The 15923-nt window shown below is 41.1% G+C and overlaps 1 protein-coding gene across 2 annotated transcripts in view; it reads left to right on the top strand.

Moving 5' to 3' along the window:
- The window catches only part of GABRB1 (gamma-aminobutyric acid type A receptor subunit beta1), a 292998-nt gene extending 278020 nt beyond the window's left edge, over positions 1-14978 (top strand). The window contains exons 8-9 of one of the 2 annotated variants that reach the window (XM_087816835.1): positions 1206-1444; positions 14338-14978. In XM_087816835.1, coding sequence (XP_087672961.1) covers positions 1206-1444; positions 14338-14670 — 572 coding nt within the window. In that variant the 3' untranslated portion in view covers positions 14671-14978. Of the gene's footprint in view, positions 1-1205; positions 1451-14337 lie in introns of both variants that reach the window. The other variant, XM_087816833.1, reaches the window with a different exon arrangement.
- The last annotated feature ends 945 nt before the right edge of the window (positions 14979-15923 follow it).

Here is a 15923-nt window from a genome sequence, read left to right as displayed (position 1 = left end):
ATTTTTAAGGACTGCTATCAAGTTTCAGGTTTTTCCTTTTCATCTCTCTGCTTTTATTTTAAATGCCTTTGTTTAACAGCTCCTTGCTTTTTTTGCCCCTCGCTGGGTGATCTACAGCAAAATAACCAATCTCAGAGTTTCTCTTTATTCAGCTATAAAACGGAACTAATATACCTGCCCTATCATACTCAGCAAGCTGTTACGATGGCCCATAAGATAATTCATAACAAAGTGTTTAAAACGATAAAACACTAAACAAACATGTAATATTAGTATTACAGCACAAACTCTCTACATGAGATTCAACTTCTTTTACACTTCTTATTTTTTCCAGTTACCATTTCATCAACACCAAATATTTATTATGCAGCTACACAAACGTTATATGGTTATCTATTTAACAAAGTAGATAATGTGTAATCTTCCTTTTAAGAACTTATTGCCTTAAACTTCTTTAACAAATCCAAGTTGAATTTTTTAAGTAGTCTTTGCTTGGCTCCAAGGAACTAATTCATTCTTGATTCTGGAATCAAGAAACTAGAGGTAATATCTGAAAACCAAAGCAATAAGATTTTATTATATCTAAAAAATACATAAATCAGATGCTTAATGCAAGTTATGAACTTTCTTATATGCTTCTTCTTTTAGTGTTATCTCACTATCAATTTATTTTAAAATGTAATACTGCTATTTTAAAATGTAATACACCTTGTGACGTAGGTGTATTACAGATTCTTGGAATGAAATAGGTTTCCTCAAACTGGTCACCAACTTTCAGCTTGGTAGTGGCTGCTGTGGGGATTAGTATCACAAGGACAGGTTTAGAAGGGAAATGAGATGCTGAAAGAAGGAAGAAGAAAGATGTAGCACATAACAGAATGAGGGATATTTGGCATTAGTCAGTAGGCATATCAATGGTATTTTCATATGCTTTTCCATCTACTTGTCTTTTTTCTTGGTGCATTATTTTTTCATGGTTTTTAACTCTCCATTAATGACACAGTCCCACTCTGTGATTTGTTTATGGACTACAGAAGGAGTCTGCAGTCCTGTCTTTCAAAATGTTTGCCCTTTCTGCCCAGTGATTTATTGCATTACCGCCATCATCCTCAGGCTTCAATAAGGGAATGGCATCTGTCCTCTGAGTCTCAAAAAGAGCAACTTAACAAGTGTGTTCAGCTAAGCTGTGTCTTTCTGATTCACAGGAATCACCACGGTGCTGACAATGACAACCATCAGCACTCACCTCAGGGAGACCCTGCCAAAGATCCCTTATGTCAAAGCGATTGATATTTACCTGATGGGTTGCTTTGTATTTGTGTTCCTGGCTCTGCTGGAATATGCCTTCGTAAATTACATCTTCTTCGGAAAAGGCCCTCAGAAAAAGGGAGCTGGCAAACAGAACCAGAGCGCCAATGACAAGAACAAACTGGAGGTGAATAAAGTCCAGGTAACATGCTAAATATTCCTAACAATATTCTCCTGAAATTTAGTAGCAGCATGTGCTCTCGGGGCTCCAATAATAGAAAAAAAATTTGGTTTATTTTTAATAAGGCTCAAGCAATCTTTCATTTTGCATATTTGATAACTGAGGATGGAAGAAGTTAGATTCACGTTTACATAGATTAGTAACATACCTGGGCCTAAAATTCAACCTCAAGTTCTTTATTCTAAACTACATAGATATAAAACTGTATGCAAAAGAATAATTCCAGGTCTGCTTGATAAATAAATGAGAACTAAAATGAATAAACTCTGCTCTTAGAAGTGGAAATGAGACAATATAGCACAGTGGTTACAACCACAGACTGGAATCAAACTGCTTGGATTCGATTCCCAGCTCTGCCACTTGCTGGCTTTATAACTTTAGGCCAATCAACCTATGTAGTTCCTCATCTAATGTCAGTTTTCAATGTCATCATCCATAAATGTGTATTATTATGGTATACCTATATCACAGAATTGTTATAAGAACTAAATAAGGTTTCTTTTTTTATATTTAGTATTTAAAACAATACCTGGAACATAGCAAGTACTCAGTAAGTATTAGCTGTTATCATTATATACAAAACACTGTCACTCTTCTTCTTTTTATTAATAGATCTTATGACCTAAAGTGCTCACTGGGTGAAATTAAATTAAAATTAATGCAATTAATGCACCATTTATTCTTTTAAAACATCTACTTCTATGCCATTTTCACTAGAATCAGTTTAAAATTGTGTACATTGAAATGCCATATTCACTACAAATTGTTTTCAAGGTGGCACACAGGGTAACAACTCAAATATCCATTCATTTAACCACTGTTCTCAGCACTGGGGACATTACTTGGAATGAGACGAAGTTTCTTGCCCTCATGGAATTCAAATTCTAATGTGAGAAAACAGGCAATGTACACACAAACCAGAGTCAAGAGGATGATTTCAGGTAAAGTTATGTGCTATGAAGAAAGTAAAACAGAGTAATGAGGATGAGAATGATTTCGTTCAGGTTCAAGGGAACAGGGAACTTTGATCAGGTGATCAGGAAGATGCCTCTGAGGAATTATCATTCAGAGACCTCAGAGATAAGAAGCAACCATGCCATGTCCCATCTAAGCAAAGGCAATAAGCGCAGAGGCTCAGAGGCAGGAATTGCTTGGTGTCTTAAAGTACTGAGAGAAGACCAATGTAGCGAGAGCACGGTAAGTGAAAGAGAAATAAAGTAGTATGAGATGTGGCTGGAGAATCAGGCAGAAGCCAAATTAAGAATCTTCAAGGTGTATCTTCATGCTCTTTAGTAGGATCTCAAATTTGGACAAACACTGTCAGATAATTAAAAATTACAAGCAAAGGAAACATACAGACTCAGCCACATGGTCAAAATGCAAAGCAATGCATTCATTAAATTTTTATTCTTTTTTTTTTTTTAAACATATCTTTATTGATTTCAGAGAGAGGAAACGAGAGGGAGAGAGAGAGACAGAAACATCAATGATGAGAGAGTCATCAATCAAGCCCATAACCGGGCATCTGCCCTGACCGGGAATCGAACCCTGATCGCCTGGATCCCAGGTCGACGCTCAACCGCTGAGCCATGCCCGGCCAGGCTAAATTTTTATTCTTGAGTGAAACACTATGCTGGATACTAATGGAGAAAGAATAGGCATGATACTTGCCCTCTACAATCCTCTAATCTTGCTGGGTAAGAAAATTATACTCATATGAGGTGACTAGAATATCAAATGAGACAGGATGGCATTTATTTTGAGGAATATATCTGAATGGAAGAAGCTTCCCACTGTCTGATTGCAACCCTAATATCTTTAAAAGTACTTTAGCCATAGTTTTCAAGGCCACCTCTTTTCTATTCCCATCCCCATCTCAGTTGCCTGTAACCCTATTAGCTGGTCTCTTCATAGCTTGGAATGTGTGTTAGCTGCTACATCATGGGGGAAGGCCCTACGTAAATAAAGTGGTATAGTTCCACTGGGAGGGAAATTCAGAAGGTATGAACTGGATAGACACTGAAAAGATAGGTAGAATTGGGAAGGGAAAAGGGAGGAAATGGCCTTTCAATTGGCTATGAAAGCAATGCTCTATAGAGAGTAATTAAATGGAAAGGTCAAGCAAATGGAAATCTATTTATTCCAATAAAATAGAGGTTATAAAACAAACTTTAACCAAACCCTTTGGGGCATTTGTCATGATTCCACACCAGGATATAAGAACTTTCTAAGGTGCTAAGGGAGAAATAAAGGCGGGAGGAAAGTCTCATATATTATATCATATCTAGACATATTATATATATTGCTCTGAAAAGGACTTAGTGACTGGCTAATAAATAATTTAAATGTTCCCACCTAGCCCGGCTGGGTGGCTCAGTTTGTTGGAGCATCATCCCGAACACCAAAAAGGCTGCAGGTTCTATCCTTGGTTAGGGAGTGAAGGGGGGCAACCAAGCCATGTTTCTCTCTTATCTCTCTCTCTCTTTCTCTCTCAAATCAATTAAATATATATATAATATTTTTTAAATGAAATATTGATACATGCAACAACTTGGATAGCTCTCAAGGGAATTATGCTGAGTATAAAAAGCCAGTCTTTAAAAGATCACATACTGTATGATTCTATTTATATAACACTCCTCAAGTAAAATTATAGAGATAGAGAACAGATTAGTGGTGGCCAGGAGTTAGTGATAGGAGGGGGTGTGTGATTGATTATAAAGGGATAGCGTGAGGGAGAGCTTCGCAGTGGTGGAATAGTTCATATCTTGATTGCAGTGGCACTTATGTGAATCTACACATGTAATAAAACTACACGTATCTATACACATTCTACACCAATGTCAGTTTTCTGGTTTTGCTATTATACAATAGTTAACTAAGATGTAATTAATGGGAGAAACTGGGTGAAGTGTACATGCAACCTCTCTGCTATTTTTGAAACTTTTAGGAATCTACAATAATTTCCAAAAAAAAGTTAAAATAAAGACCAGAGGAAAAGATTAATAAGATGCATGAAGAGATGGAGAGTCTCAGGGGAAAAAAAGAAACTATAAAAAAGAGCCAGTGGAAATTTTATTTTTCAAATTCTATTTTTCAAATAGAATTGAAAAAACTTATTTGATGGATTAGCACCAGATTTTATACAGCAGAAGAAAGGATTAATGAAATTGAAGACTACATTGGCCTTCTCTCAATTTTTTCACTGTACCAGTTCTTACCGTAAATGCTACTACCTCAAGAGATGCCTTAGCTGACACTTCTCTGTTGGGTTATATTTGATACCCTTATTAGTCATCTCATGGCATCCTGTGCCATTTCTCCATGGGCCTTATCACAGTTGTGAGTATATGTTTATTTGTGTAATTATTTTTAATGTCTCTCTCTTTATTAGAGTGCAGGATTCCCAAGGGCACTCTATTATGTTTATTGCTCTTTCCTCAGCGGATGGAACAGAGAAAATACCAAATAAGTACTTGTGAATGAATGAATGAATGAATGAATGAATGAATGAATGAATGAATGAATGAATGCTAAAGAGGCCTCCATTCAAGATGAGTTCTTAGGTACCACACAAGGTTTTGAGGGGCACATCATAATGTTTTACAAAATCCTCACATATTCATAATAAGTAAGAAAAAGAGACCATATCCCACTTTAGCCTCTGCTTCTGATTTTCTTACCACTTTTATCACTTTTCTTTTTAACATTTCCTAAAGCATGTTTTATATCAACCTCTGTTATTCTTTCTGAATCACATTGTCCTATGACTTCAGATAAACATAATCTTCAAAGGAGTGTCATGGTTAAGATTTTATAAACTTCTTCATATTTATATGAAATAATAGCACAGTGTTACCATCTGGGGCAATTTATAATCATCCTGCAGCTCCTCAGCTTTTCCAGATCCTAACTGTCTTGTTCTCTTCTAAAGTCAGGCCTCAGACAGACAATGTGTCAGTAACAGTGCACATGTGTTACTTCATCTGTTCAGTGTATCATCTCCAGCAGTTAAGATGATTATGCAACCTGTGTGGTATTTTAAAATGCTATCCCTGGTTGAATTTAACAACTAGAAAATGATATGTGATTTTTCCTTTCATTTAGTGGTTGACCTTCTTTCTTTTTAGATACTTGTAAACAGTTGAATTCAAATGACATACATGCTGTGGTCCCAGAGAACTTTCGTCTGAGAGATCCCTCACATTTGCCTTGGTACCCTGGAGCATAGAGTGGCATTGATCATTTATTACACGTTACTTTTGATGGCCTTAGCTGGGCAGTCATGTCAAGGGATAGCTGTATTGAAGCTCAGAAGTGCTTGCTTTGACTTGATTTATTTTGCCACCAGCTGCACTAAAGCATCTTTTTAGATGAGTACAGATGCTGAATCCAGACATTAGGAGAGTTTCAACCTCCAAGGTGATAAAAGCTGTAATTCATGGGCCCCTCGGGCATCATTTGAAACTAGAGATGGTATTTAGAGTTTTGAAAGACACATTTCACAATACAAATAGGCTGTAAGTAAGCCACTTCTGGTTCTGGGCCACTTTTACACTAACCTGGAACATACGTGGTTGTATCTGCTGTCCACAATGCCTGCCCATTTGCCAGTTGATCCACCTAAGATTAAGTGGTTGCTGCATGGATGGTGTGGTCAGAGACTGATTCAAAATCATTCTAAGTCATGGAGGACATGGGTAGAATCTGCCAAAGATTCATGCCAAATGTGCAGTTGCAATCCCAATAGTCAAGAAATAGAATTTTCCCTTAAATTAGATATTGATACTGTAATATGGGCTCTTTTCTCCCATTTTTATTCTGTGGTGAGTCATCTACATTTTAGACACCTACGCTTTTAGACAAATTTGTAAATGCAAATCAGTTTTGTGTTATGACTAATTCCAAGATACAAAGTGCATCATGAAAGTAAACAGCTCTCTCCTTAAGTCTAACTTGGAACATCGAGATATCTGTATAATGCCTTTGAGCCTCGGCCTGGAGGCCCCGTATCACTGCATCGCCCTCAGGCCAACCAGGCCACTTCCCTCAGCCTTTGATGAAACTTTAACTATTTTCACATAGCATCTTGGATCCTGAAGAAATCTGTGTTGACAATTCATGATCTTCTTTGGCCCTCAAATCCCTGCCAAAATCAAATCTGGCTTGGTTCACTTTTTGTCCTTCAGCCTTTGATTAATTCTATCTAGTTTCCAGGGACAGCGAACAAAAGGACAGTGTCACTGGAGCAGAGAGGTCAAAGGACAGAGTGGTAGGAACAGAGGGCAGAGGTGCCTGCAGGAGCCAAATCATATGGAGCTTTGTGGATTTATTATTTGTCTTGGGAAGTAGCTAGAAGATTCAAACAGAGGAGACGTGATTTCTATTACATTTTAAAAGGATCACTCCAGCTGTTCTGTAGAAAAAATATTAGAGGGTTGTATGCCTGAAAAGAAGATCAATTATTCAGTGTCAAGAAGTGGTCAGAATCAGGATGTTTTCCAGAGTAGAGCCATTAGGATCTGCCAATGCATTGAATGAGAGAAATGAGGGAAACAGGGAAATCCAGGATAAATGTATCTACCTGAGCAATACTCTGGCAAATGGCCAGTTGTTTCATTTTATCTTCATTTTTATCTTCTCTACTTCTTGACTAATATGTGCAGTTGTTTAGATTGAGGTAGGTTTGTGCTTAACCTTCTATTGCTTCTAGAAATATTAAAGTTTCCACTTCTGCCAGTAGTTGTCAAGACGAGCAAAGAGATATGCAAATCTTCTCCAGCAAGCCTATGATCCCCTTTGCACTCTCCCTACCGCCCCCAGAAAGGTTTTAGGAATTCGAGGCCAAGGGATTGAGGGTTGGCAGCCCCAGTGAGAACAAATGAGTGACAGCAAGAGCGTGACTGTGGCACATTATAGCAGTGGAACGGCAGGTGGGAGCCGTGGCTGTGTGGCTGTCCGCTCTCTGTGGGGAAGGCAGCCATCCCCAAGGGCAGCTTCACTGCGCAGTCTGTGGCCAGCATCGCTTCCCCCGGCTCCCTGCCCCGTGCTTCAGACCCACTTAGTGATTATGAATCTAGTTGAATCAGTTAGCAAGAAGGAAATAAGTTTCTGTCTGCAGCGTAGATTGAGCCCGGAGGTATTTCTCAACAGGGCTTTAAAACTGCCACTGAAAACAAGATTATATTTTATTCCAATTACACTGAAATGAGTTCTGCTATGTTTATATATTGAAAATATCCGGAACAATTAAATTCAGTGAGTGGCAACATTTTTCACAGCCTAAGGCACTGATGGGGAATATTGAGGGCAGAACAGGGTGAGAGAGTGAGAGGGTGGGAGGAAGGATAGACCCAAGCTAGAAAACAAATTGCATGTTCGCGTAGGGTTTCTATTGGGAGATAAAATACAGCCATCGGATCAATGTTGACTGGACTTTAGTCATTTGAAAACCACCCTCATGAATTTTTCCTTACCCTTTCTATCACTCAGGGTTCTTCAGAGAAACAGAACAAACATACACACAAAAAGAGATTTATTTTAAGGAAGTGGCTCATGTGATTGTGGAAAATGGCAAGTCTGAAATCTGTAAGACATGCCAGAAACTCGGGCAGAATTTCTATATGACAGTCTTGCAGCAGAATTTTTTTTTTTAATCTGACCAATTCTGTTTAAGATGTTAAGGTTTCACATAGTTTCTCTCTATTTCATTTTATTTTTATTAAGGCATAATCAACACACAACATTATATTAGTTTGAAGTACGCTATATGATTCAATATTTGTATATATTGTGAACTGATCACAAGCCTAGGTAACATTTGTCACCATATATATTTACAGAATTTTTTTCTTGTGATAATAACTTTTGCAATCTACTCACTTAGCAAGTCTCAAATATGCCATACAGCATTATTATTATTATTATTTTAAATATATCTTTATTGATTTCAGAGAGAGGAAAGGAGGGGGAGAGAGAGAGATAGAAACATCAATGATGAGAGAGTCATTGATCGGTTGCCCAGCCTGCAACCCGGACATGTGCCCTGACCGGGAATCGAACCCCGATCGCCTGGATCCTAGGTCGACGCTCAACCACTGAGCCACGCCCGGCCGGGCAACCATACAGTATTATTAACTATAACTGCCACGCTGTACATGACATCCCCACGACTTATTTATTTTATGACTGTAAGTCTGTATCTTTTGACTCCCTTTACCCATTTCATTCACCTCCCATCCCCCACCCCTCTGGCAACCACCAATCTCTTCTCTTTGTGGGAGCTTGGGGTAGTTTGTTGTGGTTTTGGTTTTGGTTTTTTGGTTTGGTTTGTTTTTTGTTTTTTTGTTTAGATTCCCCATATAAGTGCCCTCATTTGGTATTTGGTGTCTGTCTTTCTGTGTCTGACTTATCTCACTTAACATAATACTCTCAAGGTCCATCCATGCTGTAGCAAAAGTAAACAGTTCATTCTTTTTTATGGCTGAATTATATATATACAATTTATTCATCCATTCATCCATCCATGGACACATGTTCTTTCATATCTTGGGTATAGTAAATGCTGCAATGAACATGGGATACGGATATCTTTTTTTTTTTTTTTTTTTAATATATCTTTATTGATTTCAGAGAGAGGAAAGGAGAGGGAGAGAGCGATAGAAACATCAATGATGAGAGGGTCATTGATCGAGCCCACAACCCGGGCATGTGCCCTGACCGGGAATCGAACCCCGATCGCCTGGGTCCTAGGTCGACTCTCAACCCCTGAGCCATGCCCGGCAGGGCACGGATATCTTTTTGAGGCAGTGTTTTCATCTTCTTCAAATAAATGCCCAGATGTGGAATTGCTGGGTTATAAGGTAGTTCTAGTTTTCATTTTCCGAGGAAGCTCCATACTGTTTCCCATAGTGGGAATGATTTTCTCCATAAGAACGTAAGCACCAACAGTTCAAGGACTCGCCTGTTTTGTTCACTGCTATCTTCCCAGGACCATGTGTCCTCAGAATTTAAAAACAAGAGTTGTGGTTGTTAACCACGGCACTGCAGGAAGGGAGGAGAGGGTCCCCTAACCCAGGTCTACGCAGTGAAACCCCAGGCTTTCCTTTATATGTGAGTGCCTCCAAGATTTGCCTGCGGTCAGCAGGCCTCAAGGTCAGGTACCATGACCTTCAGGAGGGAAGATGGGAGAAAGGCTCATCAGGCAAGGAGAAGGTAGAGCTCGTGGTCATAGTGAACAAACTTATACAAGTCTGTTGAGAAGTGAACTAAAAACCTGAGTTTAAAAGAGGTCATAGTATTTGTCTGATAAGGCATTGAGAATCAATAGAAGATGGGGAAGTCACAGGGTTTGTACAGAAGGATACAAGATTAAGAGGGTTTATTAGTTGAGATCTTCAAATTTCTAAGCTATGGGGTATGATGTCCTACTGCTTATATAGAGGCTGCTTTCTTCGTCAGCGTCCGGAAGAGTGCTAACGCATTGTGAGCGCTCAATAAGCATTCATTGAATAAATAAGTGAATGAATGAACTATTAACATTTTAAACATTTGATCCACCTAAAATTACCCCTTATAGCACAGAAAACATGCCTAATAGGGGTTGGGGTATGGGTAAAGTATTAGCAAGCCCTTGGGGCTGCAGACCTCAAGCCTCATTCCTTGCTCCCCTTTATTAGTCATCTAAAGCTTGCATTTTGACCATCTATCTGGGACAGGGCTTATTTATTGGCCTTCTTGAAGCGTTATTAAAAAGCATATTCATTTTCTTTAAATTTAGGTTCAGTGATACTCTAACCTAAACAAAACAAAAAATCAGTGACATTGGTTTGAGGACTATGAGGTGAGTATAATACACTCATCCCCCCCATTATTGGACAGTCTTAATTCCCCAATCACTGGAGCCACCTCGTAACTGCAGGCCTTCCCCACCAACACTGAGGTTCAACATGAACATCCTTACCTGGATTTCACCTTCTCTGTAAGCAGATCAGAGGAAGAGAAAAATCCAGAAAGCACAGAGCCAAGTATGCCTGTACCCATCAGATAGGCGAGTGGGGAGCAGTGGGAGAGCAGAGAACAAGAGAAGCTGGAAGTGCTCCTCTCTTAGCTTCTCTCCTGGGGGCTGGACTGGAAAGTCCCTTCCTGTGTGGCAACAGGAGGGGTAGAGAATGATTATCTCACTGAACAGTTATTTCAACATCAGCTGTGCTTTAGGAAAGCTACTGGTCTGTGCGTGCCCTAGAAATCCAGTATGTTGACATTTTCATTTGCATCACTTTCTTCTACTTCAAGGTTTGAAAGTCTTCAGTGTCTAGATTGGGCCCCAGTCAGATGTTAACATTTCCTTATTAACTAGACTGTGTTTGACCTTTGCAGACAGTGAAGCCATGCACAACAATGGCCACTTTCTCTGTGGATACTACTTTTGGAAAGCTGTGCCCACTATAGATATTAGGGTAGCTTGGATGTTTCTAATGTTTGAGAGAAAGTGAAAACCACTCTTTACCAAAAAGCAGCGGTTAGAGCAGAGCCAACCAAAATCTTGCTGTTGTCAGCAGTGGTGTGGTTACCACACATCCAGTTTAACCAGCAGCAAAAAGCTTAAAGCATGAGGGATGAAATCTCACAACTCAAGTAATTCATGAGCACACCACCTCCCTCTCTCTCTCTCTCTCTCTCTCTCACTCGTGCACACACACACACACAGTCAGTAACAACAGATTTTAGGATAAAACCTAGACTGTGTAGGAGGTAGGAGAGATACTGGAGAGGGGCAAGAATTGTTATATGATACTTCTTAAATTTTCCTAACAATAATATTGATTTAACTATAAAATAATGAAATAAGCTTTCATGGGTAGTTGCAGAAATGGATTCATTATTTTCCGTGTCATACCACTTAAAGCCATGATTTCTAGTTCAATGACAGAATCTGGGGGGGATTTGCACAAACTAATAAACCACATGCAATTTGTAAGTACATGTGAGCCTCCACCAAGGTTAACCAAAATATCTTAATAAAATGTACCATGTTTGCCATGACTTCTGTTTAATGAGGAGCATCTGTATGCCTCACTGGCCAATTCTAAATTGCAGCAACTTGTTTACTTAGAGAGATTTCACAATAATGTAACTTAATGATGCATACAGATCAAGTGATTCCGTTTTACCAGTATTTTTTTAGTATGCTGTGTCCTCTGCCTGGAATATTCTTCATACTCAAAGACTGTCAAAATTGGAAATAAACCCTTAAGATTTCCTAGTGAAAACCTTTCACTTATAGATGAGGAAACTGAGTTATAATAAAACCAGGATGAGAAGACACTTTTCAATGTCCATTCCTTTGTTCTTTACTCTCCCCATCCTGCAAGACCCAGTACAAGCCACACCTCCTCCAAGAAGCCTTCCTTGACCCCCATGATTTATCACTTTTATGAACCCCTAATCATGGTCTGTACTGTACTATTTATCATTTGGTTAAAAACCTCCATTATTATGTCTTACTCTTGTATCTCTAAGATTATTATCCAAAGGACAAAATCCATGTATTATGGTTCTCTTGACTAGAACACTACAGCACCTAGCAAAATCATGTCCAACACCCTCTCACCTAATGTATTTGTCCCTTTTCATCACTTTAACCTTGTCACTTCAAATATACCACCCTCTTTAATAACCTAAACTTTCATATACATGACTCTTTCAACCATAGGCTTACTATATGTGTATATATATTACACACACACACATCCTTGTCACGTACACTGTATCTGGAAAATAGTACGCATTCAATAAATGTTTGTTGAGAGAGATGGGGGAAGAAAGAGGGGTCTTGGTGAGGAAAGGTACATAGAGGAGGTAGGATTTAAATGGAGCTTTGAAGCAAACATATTGCTTAACATGCAAAGAGGAGGGAAAGTTATGTTTGAGACAGAGTATCCTGTGCTTTAATCCCAAATTGGGCCCTTAGTCTTTGTTTAATCTTAGGCAATTTACTTAAGTTCTGTCAACCTCCATTTCCCCATCTGCTCAACTAGGACACTATCATATATTTCATAGTGTTGTTATGAGAAATAACTGAGATAAGTTACACAGTAGGATTCAATAATGGTTGGTATCAACAACAACAAAAGTCAATAATAACTCCCTGAATGAGGAAGCCAGAAGTGAGGGCGTAATGGGGCCTCAGCTAGACTGGAGCAAAATGCTTCACAGAGGGAGATGATTATAGATGAAAATGGACAGAAAAGACATTCAGTCACCGTTTCTCTCCAATGGATTCGAAGTTTAAAGCTATCTGCTGCATCACTAAATTCACTGCGGGATGTCATGAAGGCCAAGGGCTCTGAAGTAGTCCTTTCTCAGTAAACAGCACATGAGCTTTGAATCAGACAAGACATGGGTTGCAGTCTCAGGCCTGGCACTTCCTAAGGGAGTAAACTCGAGACGGCTTGTTGTTGTAAGTATTACAGTCATATATACAAAGCGTCTGCCGTGATGGTGGACACGATAAATCTTAATTCTCATCTGTGATGTACCAACATCACATCCCACCCCTTGTACCTTTATTTTCTTTCTCTCTTGCTTGCCTTCACCTCCTCCTGTGCTTTCCTGGCTCTTTCTTCGTAACCTGGTTGTTGCCTGCCTACCTATACCCTGGGCTTTCAATAAGTGTTTACTGAGATTAGTCTCCTTCAAAAGCATTTACGGAGCATTTCCTGTAAATTGGGTACTGTGCTAATAACACTAGATTCAGACACAGCCGCCTGTGGTGCCCTTGGAAGTATTTCAGACTCATTTGCATGAATGAACCAGGTCTCCTCCAGGTAAATCAGTTTGCAAAGCATATCACCTTGAGGTTAGACAAAGCCACAGTGTAGGACACAGGTGCTCCCATTTCTTTTAGTTCCAAAAGTGTGCGTGGTGGCATAGCACAGAGAAGAACCAGAAAGTCTCCAATAGGAGTCACTGAAATGGCAGGAAGCAACAGTGAACAGTGGTGAAAACGCAGACGTCAAGGCATAGCCAGGGGTGTCCTTTTGACCCAAGAATCCCACTTCTGGCAATTTTGCCTGAGAAAATAATTATGGACATGCACAAAGACTTAGCTTGAAGATGCTCCTTGCAGACTTGTTTACATGGTAATGCAAAAGTAAAACAAGTCTTGACCTCTAACATTAGATTAATTCAATTATGGTTTATCCATATCAGCTGTTAATAAATGATATCACAGAGGAATATTTAGTGACATGGAGAGATGACCAGGTTATACTACCAACTGACTAAAGCAGGTTGCAAAGCAAAATACACCCAGAGAGCCTGTGTTTGTAAATATATATGAATAGAAAAAAAGAGTGGAAAGCTAGCAAGATGTTAAAAATAAGGGTCTCTAAAAATAAAAAAATAATCGGCTGTGGTGAGATAATGGATATTTACTTTTTATTTTTTGTTTCCTCTTTCTAGTTTTAAAAGTTTCCATGTGCCACTTTTGTAACAAGAAAAACTACCCTGATGTATGTATACATATGTGCAAACTATATATATACACGCACATATATGGATTCGATAAATGGTAGTTGCTAACAACAAAAATAGTATAAGTATAAATATATGTCTATGCATACACACACGTTTTTGTGGGTGGAGATCGATGATGGTAAAGATAGATGCAGATTAGATAGGTGATAGATGGGTAGCTGATAGACAGACAGACAGACAGGCACGCGGAGGGCACGCGGGGCTCGCCGTCTAGCCGGCGCGTGTGCCCAGCCCCGAGCGCCGCGGGCGGCGAGCGGATGGAGACGGGCCCGCGCGGGAGCGGCGCTGAGCGTGTCCTTTCCCCGCAGGTGGACGCGCACGGCAACATCCTGCTCAGCACCCTGGAGATCAGGAACGAGACGGGCGGCGCGGACGCGCGCGCGGGCCTGGGCGCCGCCGCGCTGCCCTACGACGGCGCGCGCGCGCACTGCCGCAAGGCGCGCGGCCGCGAGGCGTGCGGGCGCGCGCTGGACCGGCCGGGCGCGCGCGGCCAGGGCCGCCTCCGCCGGCGCGCCTCGCAGCTCAAGGTCAAGATCCCCGACCTCACGGACGTGAACTCCATAGACAAGTGGTCCCGAATGTTTTTCCCCATCACCTTTTCCCTTTTCAACGTCGTTTACTGGCTTTACTATGTACACTAAGGTCCGTCCTGACGGCTCCCGGGCGACTGCTTCCCGCTCCCCTTTGGTGTTCACCCCACAGGTCCCCGGCGGCGGTACCGCTGCGCTTTTTGAGGTAAGACATTCAGCCATCTAATTGGTTTTAGGTTTTGCATATCGATTTTATTACTGCACCATGTTTACTTCAAAAAACAACAACAACAAAAAAAACACAAACCACAAACAAAAAAACTCTTTTTTTCCAGTCTACTGTGGTCCAGGTTATCCGCTCTTTCGGAGCCCTATTAATTGCCATGTTTACAAACGCGGGGAGAGCGTTAGATGGCGGTTCTTGAGCAGCCCTTCCTAGTTGCCCTGGATTGCATTGGCTTGTTTTTCAATAAAAATGAAAAGAGGACCCGGCTCTCTGTGCAAACTGCTTCCTGGTAAACTGTAACAATCTCATACTGCCAAAAAAACAACACAATTTCCAGGATCTCAGAAGAAAAAACACAAAGCCATTGACAAGTTACAGGTTTCCAGGAAGAAGAGAGAGCAGAAAGGAGCCCAGGGGAGGAAGGGAGACTCCTCTCCGCCCCTGGCTCCCGAGCGGCAGGGCCTCGGCCCCGGGAGGGGGAGGGGAGGGGGGGGAGGGGAGGGGGAGGGGCGGCGAGGCGGCGGAGGCCCCGGGCCCGCTGCAGCCAGCCCCACCTCGCCGGCCAGCCCGATGCTCTGAAAAACGCCTCTTTCTCACACGTCCAGGCTAACTTGAAATTGGCATGAGAATCCAAGCTGGTAGCCATCGGGAAGGTTTTCCTTTCTTTCTTGAGAGTAAGGAGTTTGGGGAGTACCGACTTTTTTTCCTCACTGTTTCAAATGGGCGGCCCTGAACTCGTCCCGCAGCCTGGACTCTCCGGACCGCTGGCCCTGCGGCCGGGCCATCACAGTTCCCGGGCCCTGCTCCAGAGAGAGCGAGAGGAGGGGGCTGGGAGGCCAGGGCTTGAAGCTGGGGGTCATGAGCAACTCTTGCTCGAGAAAAATATTGCCCTTCCCATGAAGAAGGCAAGACTTATGTGCTGTGAAAAGGGTGCCTGGGCAGTTACCTGAACTGCCAAATCTTAAATCAAATGGTATATATTTCTTAGCCTTCCAGAGAGCAGTGTCTAACGGCGACAGGCTGGTGGCACAGGCCTCGGCGAGCACCTGAGGCTGTGCTCTCTGAGCTCTGCATTCCAATATACCAATCGATGGCTTCTGGAAATGCGCATACACCCGTTCTGGTGTGGTACTTCTCT

Source organism: Miniopterus natalensis, chromosome 1 (assembly GCF_054644295.1).
Source record: "Miniopterus natalensis isolate mMinNat1 chromosome 1, mMinNat1.hap1, whole genome shotgun sequence".
Classification (NCBI taxonomy): Eukaryota; Metazoa; Chordata; class Mammalia; order Chiroptera; family Miniopteridae; genus Miniopterus; species Miniopterus natalensis.
The sequence above is the reverse complement of the archived record's forward strand: the minus strand, read 5'-3'. Positions and strand labels throughout refer to the sequence as shown.